This window comes from Triticum aestivum, chromosome 7B (assembly GCF_018294505.1).
Source record: "Triticum aestivum cultivar Chinese Spring chromosome 7B, IWGSC CS RefSeq v2.1, whole genome shotgun sequence".
NCBI lineage: Eukaryota > Viridiplantae > Streptophyta > Magnoliopsida > Poales > Poaceae > Triticum > Triticum aestivum.
The window spans coordinates 722,801,749-722,813,022 of record NC_057813.1 but is presented as its reverse complement, the minus strand read 5'-3'; the positions used below and the strand labels follow the sequence as shown (position 1 = coordinate 722,813,022).

The window sequence follows — 11,274 nt, the reverse complement described above, 5'->3', positions numbered from 1 at the left end:
TGTCGCGGTCCGGGGAGCCGGAGGAGGGGGATGGAAGGACGAGGAGTAGGGGCAGGAGGAGGAGGTGCGGAGGGGGAGGCATTGCGGCGGGCTGTGGTGGTGCGCCGGCGCGCGGTGGGGATGTGTGGAGGGAGGAGGAGCGGAGTGGAGGCGGGAATAAAAGGGGCGGGGGAGGTGGTGGTGGTGGTGGTGGTGGAGGGAATGCGAATATCGAATCGGCCGTGCTCAGCTGGGGCGCAACACCAGCAGTGGCCACAGAGTGTGAGTGGCACGGCGGGCGCAGTGGAGATGGAGATGTGCGGCGTGATCTCTCTCTCTATCTCGCGGCGTCGCCGTCGCCGTCGCCGTTGGTGCTGGCTGCTGGGTGTTGTTTGCTCGGGTCAATGGTGGAAAGGCGAGGGGTGAGGGCATGGTGGTCAGAGGGAGAGGTCAGAGGGGAGAGGACGGGGGCAGTTAATGCAAGCTGACTAACGGAGGGGTAGGACTGTACTGCTAGCCTTGCTACGGATGGGACATGGAGGAGGGCGCAGGCATCATTTGGTTCCGTTGCGGGTGCTCGCTGCTGCTAATTCATTACTCAGGGTGATGGCTCCAGCTCTAGTCTAGCAAGCCCACTCAGCTCATCACTGCAATACAACCATCACATGGTGGCATGATAGTAGTGTGTACTCGAAAACTCAAAATTTCCAGTTCTCAGAATAATTGTGAACATCCACAAGACATGCGCCCGCAATCTGTAAAAAAAACAAATCATATCCAACATCGAAATATGCATGAAGAAGGCAAAAAAAAAAGGACAAATCAACAAATGGTGTTAGTTTTTTCCTTCGTCTTTTTGTAACACTACTCAAGTTGTATTTTCCAGGACAGAAAACATATGCCTTCTGAACATTCGTAAAAGAAAACTAGACTTAATCACTTAACTGAAACATGATATCTTTTTTGTGGTACCATTATGATGGCTCGATATTTTCATACTTTGCGTGAGTACTTATTTGGTTTCTAAAGGGTTTTTTCGCCGGTTCTCGCCCTTCTGATTTAACAACCATCCTTCGGGAACGAAAAACCTTGTTTTTCCTACTTGATGTGCGGGACCAAGCACTTTTGGAAGAAAAATCAATTAATACATATGTCACTGCGGCAATTTGGAGCAAATTCCCTTTTTGCCAAAAGAGAAGAATACGACATCTAGTTCGAGTGCTACACAATATATTTAAAAAGCGAAAAAATTATAACATAAAATGAAACAAAAAAAACTTAATTATGTATGATGTCCATTAAAAATGAACAAATGTAGTTGTTGTTGGAGATATGCCTTAGAGGCAACCATGTATGATGATATTTTCTATGTGTTTATGAATAAAGATAGTCCTTGGACATTATCAATGATGTGTATCAGCAACTACGTGACTTGTTTGTGGGACTATGCATTGTGTGATGATTGTACTAAAAGGTCCCTAGTCAAAAGGGTCGTGTGGACGTGTATCCGACTAGACTACATATGACACGGTGGATGGCTCAGTCTCACTAGCTATGGAGCATTGGATGCTAACCGGATTATATGGACTCGGAAGGATCTATTCGGATTCGACGACTATGAGATGTAGCGATATGTCATCTGTGAGTCTCTAATATAACATATGTTCTAGATCCTAAGACCTGAGCTGTCGCATGTACTGGGGATGGTGACAAACTTGCTTTGGACCAACCAAACACTACTCCGTAACTGGGTAGTTACAAACGTGGGTTTCAGGCTTGTCCAGACCCATGCTGCATGACATGGTCGAGCAAGATGGGATTTGCCCCTCCGATCACGCGAGATATACTCTGGGGCCCTCGTGTGATCCGACCAAGATAAGCATGGCCATGCGACAAGCATTATGAGATAATCCGGTTTGTGGTCGGCATCACTGGAACGAGAAAAAGGTCGGGCTAGCACAAGGATGACAAAACTCGCCTTGAGCCCGACAACATATATCGTGTGACAAAGGGAACAGAAGTGTGACGTACAGATTCACCTAACCAGCTTTATCGGACACTTGGAGTCGTCATGCTTTTCTAGAGGCCCCTACCGACTAGCTGAGTTGGATGTGATTTGACTCGCGACCAAGTGAACGAGAACCTAAGGGGTCACACTCTTAAGGGAAGGAACCAGAGAATCCAGATCCGACTCCATGAGTCAGGTGTGATCCTACTCGGACGCGGATACGGGCCAAACTGACGTTGTGCATTAGGATCCGTGGGAGGCCCAAATGTTGAGCCCACGACGAATGCCTATATAAAGTGGAGGTGCGGCACACCCATTTGTTGATCGCTTCGGTGCCATCACTAGGTTTTGCATGCGTTGTGAATAGCCACCTCCACTCACCGTCGACTGTGTGACTGGATCTAGCAGTCCGCCACACGGTGTTCCTCCTGCATGCACAGATACCATTAGAGGCGGTGCACTCGCGCCGCTCCCGCGAACCAGTACATGGGATCCAACGACCGGTTGTTCGAGGGAGATCGGACGAGGAGGAGACGACTCCGGAGACGCGCTTCCCCAACTCTACTTCCGCTGCACGCCATTGCGCGTCTAGTGGCAACGATCAGTGATCCATCTCCCGTAGCATGTTCTTAGATGTTCTGTGGGTAGGAATTTTTAATTTGCAGTCGACGCATTTTAGTATAGAATCCAACAGTTGTGTCAAATGATCATAAAAAGAATAGTCTAACACCAAATCTTTTCCAAGCGATGAAAAAAAGAATAGTGTAACACCAAATTCGTGTCAAATTGTGATAAAAATAATAGTCTAACACCAAATCTGTTAAGTAGAGGGTCTGTCAGTTAGTTTGTTATTTATAATGCAAACTAGAACATGCGCCTTGAATTGAGGGGCGGCTATTCAGTTTTGAACGATAAGTTTATAATTTTCACAAACATTAAATAATACTGAAAATCCATTTTTTATATTTTGTCATCTTATTTTTTATCCAATAAAATAGTATTTATACTAAACTATTATACTTCACTAACATTTGTTTAAAGCACAATATTAGCTAATATAATTTATCTATTAACAACATAAAATGTTGTTGAATGTTGATTATAACAATCTTTGTTATATAGTTCTAATGTCTATCATTGACAACTACAAACACTATGCTAAAATCAATTATATGTTGTAATGAAAATAATTTATTTCCTTTTTTAGATGATGGGACTTAAAAGAAGAAATGTTTTAATGTGAGAAAAAGGAAATAGTTGCATGTCTTTAGACATATTTGTTTCACAATTGGGTGAGTTGTAGTCTATATATGTTTGTGTATATTTAATATTCTTAAAAAGCTTGACATATATATGTAAATATTGTGGTTTAATAGATATCATCATGGCAGCTTCTAGTGTATGATTAGGTGCAAGCAAATAGAAAAGTATGGAGGCATATAAGGTTTATATGAGGATCTTATAATCTAATGTTGGGATGTTGTTTTAATGGTGGTTAATGTGCCCTACTTGGTCTAGTTGGTTAAATAAGCAATTGACGATGGGTGTTTGCATTGAACTTTGTAATGAAATAGCATTGATTTAAGTGATAAACCGTCATTACACATTAGCACAAAATCAGATTTTCAAGTAGTTTTATAACACAACACTCATTTGATTTCGCCTTTGGTATCTGGCCAACTGGAGCTGATACTCATATTATTAAAGGCGGGAAAAATACCGGCAAAATTTCTACCTAAGTGGGTGGTGTTTACCACACACTTATACCCTTGTAGACTATGTTGGACCTCCAAGCACATGGGATTGTAGGACTCGCACAATTCCCCTTAAGTTGGTTGCCTAAGGTTTATCAATCTGCGGCAGGCCTAAGATGAAAATGTTCTCTTTCATACAACCCTGCAATCGGAATATAAGTAGTCTCTTGTGTCCCCAAGACACCTCTTACAGTTGTTAATTGTATAGTCGCAGTATTTCGACGAAGATTTGATAATTTTAGTTATATATTGATAATTTTGATGATAATCACAGTTTTCTATTTTCGGCATAAATGTGGGCAACAATGTAAAAAACATGGTGAAAGTGAGTAAATAATGTCTCAACGCTTGCAAATAAGGTGTACGGTTCGTACTTTCACAAGTGTCAAGTCTCAACATCATTAACATTGTTAAACAACAACATCATATATCCTCCAAAAGTGCAGAGGATTTGAACTTGGCCAGCGCGTAGATGTCCCACAACAACGTATTATGCTGGCACGGCAGCAGAAAATGGTTCCCACGGTAGATTTCTTTCCCCGCCTCCTCCTTCCTCCGGCCAACCCTTTTTGTTGACTCAGCGACGTCTCCTCCAAGGTGCGCACCTTCTTTTCTCCTTCTTCTTCGGGCGCATGGCCATGTTGGCCATGTCATGGACAATGGCGGTAAGTTGGGGAGGGGGCGGGGTTGGGCGCGTCAACCATGGCGGGAGGGGAGGGAGGTTTTTTTGAGAGATTGGAGGGAACGACGCCTAGTTGTGACACTGGCGAGCGAGCCAAGGGAGGACATGGGTGGACGCCGCGGACGTCCGCTGCGTGTTCGCGCCGACGCACACCCGGCCCAAAATTTAGGGACAAAAATGGGTCCAAATGAAGAAAAAAACTGACTTTGTCCGTTTGCGCCGGCGTGTTGGATCGTATTTTCTGTCCTTGCGGATCTAAAACGAACGTGGTTGGACGAAATGGTTCGACACGTTGGAGCTGGCCTAGTCTCACCTCTCGTCTGGGCCGGGCCGTCGGCCCACTATTTGAAGTGGAGCTGACGCCGTTGACAGGGAGAGTAGCCGCGTTGCTTATTTTTGAACTAGTCTTGCCTTGCCGAGACCATTTCCACCGGACCACTCCGTAGCAAGCAGGTGGTGCTTTGCTCAAAAGGATCTCGTTGCGAGTAACGGTGGCCGTGCGATACGCAAAGGAAATTTCAACGAGCAACTTTTTGTTCTCATATTCGGTGCGGTTTCAAGTGGATGGATTTCCATCTCTGGGAGGGAGACAAAGGCTGGGGGGCATGTGTCCGTGGAGATGTGGACCAACCGAGATCAAGCGGGTCCTGCTCACTGACACGCACTAGCTTGCCATGTGCCGCGGGCGGTTACGTACGTTCCAGCCTTCCGCCAGATGAGCAAAAGCATGGAGCACATTCGAATCGAACGCGATTAGCTGGAACTTTTAGCTCGTTTTTGCGTTTCCTGCGGTGGCGAATTAAGGGATTCAAATTTCAAACCTGCATACAGCTTGTTCGGATCGGTCCGGATTCACATGCATTTGGTACTATGGCTTTTGTCCGTGATGATCAGAGTAGTCATTTAGGTGTTTCGAAAATCTCAAAAATGTTTGTGAATGTTCACAAGATATATGTCTATAATCTGTAAAAAAATCAAATAAAAATTCAAAATGCACATTGACATTTTTTTCACAAAATTTTGAGAATGAATAGTGTCACACAAAGACAAAAGCCAAAAAAAAAATCTTCAAATCGAGATTTGTCTTTTTTTTTGTTACTTGATGTGTATTTTGATTTTTGATTTAATTTTTATAGATCCTAGACATATATCTTGGGAACATTCAGATTTTTATTTGAAACATTTAAATAAAATTCTAATGAGTGGTAGGTCCTAGACATATATCTTGGGAACATTCAGATTTTTTTGAAACATTTAAATAAAATTTTAATGAGTGGTAGCATGTCAGCATCTAACATTTCCCCAAGAGTAGCAGTAGCCTTCCTTCCAAAATAGCCTTTTGCCCCGCTTTATAAATAAATCCACCATCACGTCAATAAAGATTCAAGTACAGTAGAGTACAATACACAACCGGGACATCAAACATGCCCAAAGAAGTCATAAAAGAAAGAAAGAAAGAAAGGCCACCAATTGGCCGCGGGGTCTTAGGGGGACTGCTGCGAGGCAAGACGGCCCGCGATGCAGTCATAGCATCCATCATACGGCCCAAGCGATTGGGTTCTTGCAGTCTAGATAGCGGGTGTCATGTTGCCAAAAAGCAAGGAATTTGAAGACCGAATCAAAGGCCCGGTGAAGAAAGACCCACTAAATCACCGTCTTATTTCATGTCGTCTACAAAGTCCACGCTAACGCCGCAAACACATCCAGAAGAGGCGTCTCAACCTCACAGGCTGGTTAGCATGGGTTAGAAGGAACCCCGACAGGTCCAAGGCCTCCCAATCAGGCCGAGAGCCTCACGAATACCCGTGCTGCCATGCGGGAGAATAGGGTATAGTACTAGGGACAGGAAGGTGTGTATATACACACTAAATGGAAAAAGAATATTTAGTAATCAAATAGAAAAAAATGAAATATTTTTAAAATAAACTTGACCTTCTATTTTACTCGTAAAAACATTCATAAACAAACCACCCCTTAACTTCAGGGAAAAATAAAAATAAGAATTTAAGGTCGAATAGGTTTGAATAGTAACCTGTAAATAGCTATTTTTTTGCCAGAACTCAAGGCTGGCTTTTTCTTCTTGAAAATGTATATACTAGTACAAAAGAAAGTTAAGTTTATTTGAAAATAGGCTTTGAGATTTTCTTTGACTTTTAAATTACTGAAAATATCCTATATCAGATATAGCCCCTCCGTTTTTATTTACTTCGCCTATTAGCTTTGTCTCGAGTCAAACTTTGTAAGTTTTGACGAAGTTTATACAATAAATTATTAACATCCGCAATAGCGGATCAATGCAATTAGAATCTGATATATGTTCATTTGCTATTATTATGAAAGTTTAGATTGTTTTCGATAAATTTGGTCAAATTTTATAAAGTTTAACTTAAGTAAGAGCTAGCATGCGGAGTAAATAAAAACGAAGGAATATATACGCCCAGAAATCAAAGGGCATTTCTCGTAGTAGTAGTACCCTTTCTGCTCCCCGCCGTAGCCCTTTTGTTTGTTTGTTTTAAAAAAGCGTAGGTAGCTTCCGCCCACTCCACAGGCCACAGCCGAAGAAAGATGTGATCGAGTGCGGCCGAAAGAAAGGGGAGGCGAGGCCAGGCCAAAAGTCTTCTTTTTCCCTCCTGCGCCCGCTGCCGCTGCTGCAGGCAGCATGCATGCAACTGCCGGAGCAGCTGCTGCATGTGCTCCACGGACTACTGCTGGCTCCTGCGTGCTGCCTGCTTGGCTAGTCAAGTACAGTACACTACTCTGCTGCTCTCCTGTCTTATCGCCATGCCCGCCGGACCTGAGTAAAGCCAAAGCGAAGCCAGACACATGCACAGAGACAGAGGATAGCCATAATCTCCGACCGGGCTCCTTCCTTCCGAGCGAAGCCTCGAGTAGCCATTGATAGGTCGGCCTCGCTCTCGCGCCTGCTTTTACACCAACAGTGGTACCGTACTAGCACCGGAAGCTCTGCCCGGTCAAATTTGCCATCCACACTTTGCAACACTTTTGTGCCACCATACAATGCTCAAAAGTGACACGGTTATAAAGAGTAGCTTGAAGCCATGTCAAGATTAATTCAAACCTATTATTGAAAGTCACCATGAGATGGCTCTCTTCGAGAAGATCAAGATGGATATGAAGATTGTCGAAAACGGAGCTCGGATGCAAAAGGTATGACAAGTTCAGAGATGCTTATGTTGACACCAGATTAAAAAATTGCTTGAAACCCAATTAAGATGGCTTCAAATGGAAAAAGTTTCAACATCAAAGTTGTGCGTCTCGTCGAAACGGTTGATTTTGATATAAAAATCGTCTCAATCGTACTTTGTATGCAAAAGTTACAACCAATACAAGATGCTGCTATAGTAGATGGCCGGACACTCAGGGGACAACCATCCGGCTTTTGAATTTCTCTGCTGCAGACTTTGAAAAACAGACGAAAACCCCCTGAAGATGGCCTCTGATCAAAAAACGTTCAACCTGAAAGTTGTTTGTCTCGTCGAAACGGTCAAGATTGCTTGGGCTCATTTCCATCCGAAGTCGTTTACTCCCCCAAACATGTCCCGCAAGGTGCAGCCAGATTTTACCGAACAGTTTTGTAAAATTCGGACCAAACAAATTCGAATTGGACTAGGGTTTTGGACATGAATTGAAGCCTTTTCCTTGCACAGGAAGTCCAGCCGCCTCTTATATACTTAAGGGATGACGGCTGATTGAACAACACACAATCGAACAAATCATATACCACTTTTTATCTTTTATCTTTTCTTCTTAATCCTAGTTCTTCTTCTTCCTCGTTCTTCATTGTTCTTCTTCATTGCAGGGCGGCGAACCTCGAGGCCCTAGGGGCGGTCAGGCCGACCTAGGGCAGCCTATAGCCGTCGCGCGCCCTGACGGGGTCCGTCCCGGGCGTGTGGGGCTTCGGGTCTACAAAAGAGCCCGCCGGATTGTCTTGCGTACCGCGCTTTCGGACGGGTCTCCTTCGACGTGAGCTGTGGTGCATCACCCCGGTGTCGAGGGTACACGGTGACGTGTTCGTGTGCAAACACACTTTTTGGCGACTCCGCTGGGGACGAAGCTTTGAACGGTCTCCGGCCTGTTCTTGCTACGAAGAGATCGTCATGTAGCGTTTGACATCTACGAAGGTAATATGAATACCCAATTCACTTATGTAGATGCAAATAATGCATATGTTGTTGCTAGATCATCTAATGAACATAATGTATCGGCTAGCCCTACTTTTATCAATCATGCATATAATTATGTGCAACAGCCGATTCAGAATAATCTTCATGCTTCAACTTGATATAATTTTAGCAACATGCAACATATGTATCCCAACTCCCATGCATCGGCAACCCCACAAATCTATATGCCGATGAACAACATGATGAGTTCGGTTAGCCAACTTGAAACACCCCATGTAGGAACTTTCAATGGCATGCAACATAGTGTTTCACCTTTTTATTCATCGGCAACTAATTTGCAACATCTTAATCTAAACATGCCGGTGGATAGGGGAATTGGCCATGCTACTACTATTTATTCGGCCAATTATCCTCAAACATCGTATGCTACACCTCATGCTATTAGTTTTTTGGCACCATACACAACCGTTGATGTCCATACTTCGGCTCCGCACCTTAATGGTCATGGCCGAATAAGTGAAACTTCTACAGGAGCACAAATGCCTTCACCTACTACCGTGGTATATCATGTTCCCCCTACACAATTACGAAATTTCGGCAGCATCTCATTGCCGAAAGAGTCTAAAAGCCTCGGGGGGCAACCCTATCCAGACTGGGTAATTGAGAACAAGCTTACATTTTCTTGGGATTTGTGCAACTCCATTCAACAGAACTAATAGAAGGCGGGAAGCCTCATGATTTTGCTGCTGTAAAAGCTAGAGTTGTGCAAATGATGCATTCGCCCAGTGTTGTACCATCCAGTGTGCCCCCTAAACAATTGCAAAGTTTTGGTGAAAGTGCGTTATATCGACTAGAGGGGGGTGAATAGGCGATTTTTATGAATTCTTCACTGAGGAATTTGCCGGTGAGGAAATTCCTTAGTGAAGAACTACTTGCAGCGGAATAAGTACTCAGAAGTAAGCATAACAGGATACAGACATAGTCATCATGATGAAATGAAGAAAAGCACAGAGTACAGAAAGCGTAAACACAGGATAACACAAGATGAAGACAAAGAGACTGAAGAAATTGAACTGAGGAAATTGAGAAAGTCTTCTGTCAAAGTCTTCAAACACAGATATGAAAAATCACTCAACACAGTAATGAGGAAATGAAAGAGTTGAGGAAATAGAACCAGTTAGGTTGGTGAAGACAATGATTTGGTAGACCAGTTCCAACTGCTGTCTCAGTTGTACGTCTGGTTGGAGCGGCTGAGTATTTAAACTCGAGGACACACAGTCCCGGACACCCAGTCGCTGAGCACGCAGCTCAGGACACCAAGTCCTCACCGTATTCTCCTTGAACTAAGGTCACACAGACCTCGTCCAATCACTCGTGGTAAGTCTTCAGGCGAGTTTCAAACCTTCACAGACTCGGTCACTCGGCGATCCACAATTCCTCTTGGATGCTCTAGACCATGACGCCTAACCGTCTGGAAGAAGCACAATCTTCAAACGTAACAAGCGTCGGATCCACGCAGGATCAATCTCTTCAGTGATGCTCAATAACTTTAGGTTTGTAGGTGTTTGGGTTTGGGTTTTTTCTCTCTCGATGATTTTCGCTCAAAGTCCTCGGAGGATGGGTTGCTCTCAAATGACAAGTGTCAGTTTCTCTCGGAGCAACCAACCAGCTAGTGGTTGTAGGGGGCGGCTATTTATAGCCTAGGGAGCAGCCCGACATGATAAGACATAAATGCCCTTGTCTGATATGACCGTTAGGTGGATAAGATATTTTGGGACAGCTGGTGCGCAGCACAACAACGGTCGGAAATTTGACTCTCAAATTCCTCAGGGCTATCATGTTCCTCACTGTGTAGGCAATCCGCACTGGCGAATTCCTAACTCCTCAGTCAGAACAAATTCCTCAGCGACCAGAAGAACTTCGTCTTTGTCACTGAAGAAATTGACTGAACTGTATGAGATTTCTAAAGGCTTCACTCGAAGGGTTTGGTAGGTGTAGGATTTTGAGTTGAGCATCACATGAAAAATTTTCCTTAGTATTTCCTCGACACCCTTTAACAGTACGGTGTTTTCTATGACTCAAGAAAGAGAAAAACAAAACTATGAAAACGAAAGTCTTGAAGCTTCATATTCCTCGCATGAATATCAAGTCTTCACAGACACACCAATTTCTGCACTTTTAAAGTCTTCATGAAAGTCTTCAGGAATACCAAAATCTTCAGTTGAAGATATTCATTTTTAGGGGTCGACTTTCTCTGTAAATATCAAACTCCTCATAGACTTATAGACCTGTGTACACTCACAAATGCATCAGTCCCTTAACCTATAAGTCTTCAATACACCAAAATCACTAAGGGGCACTAGATGCACTTACAATCTCCCCCTTTTTGGTGATTGATGACAATATAGGTTAAGTTTTCAACGGGGATAAACATATGAAGTGTAAGTACTGATATTGAGGAACTTGATTGCAAGATATAGAAGAACTCCCCCTGAAGATGTGCATAGTGAGGAATTTGCTTTTGAAGCAATGCACACTTGAAAAGTTAAATCATGGAGATCTCCCCCTATATCTTGTGATTCATACACGCATTTGTCATATAATATGAAGAATTTGAAATGCATGATGAGATATGGTGCCTGATGAAATTCAACATGCGTGCAATAATATTAATGAGGAACAAGCATGCAGAATAACGCATCAAGA

At 43.5% G+C, this 11,274-nt stretch overlaps 1 protein-coding gene across 1 annotated transcript in view; it reads right to left on the bottom strand.

The window, feature by feature from the left end:
- Positions 1–415, bottom strand: part of LOC123157457 (leucine-rich repeat receptor-like kinase protein FLORAL ORGAN NUMBER1) — a gene marked incomplete in the record, with an annotated part of 4,294 nt that extends 3,879 nt beyond the window's left edge. Inside the window, 1 exon segment of the mRNA XM_044575744.1 lies at positions 1–415. Coding sequence (XP_044431679.1) covers positions 1–82 — 82 coding nt within the window.
- Between the last annotated feature and the right edge of the window lie 10,859 nt (positions 416–11,274).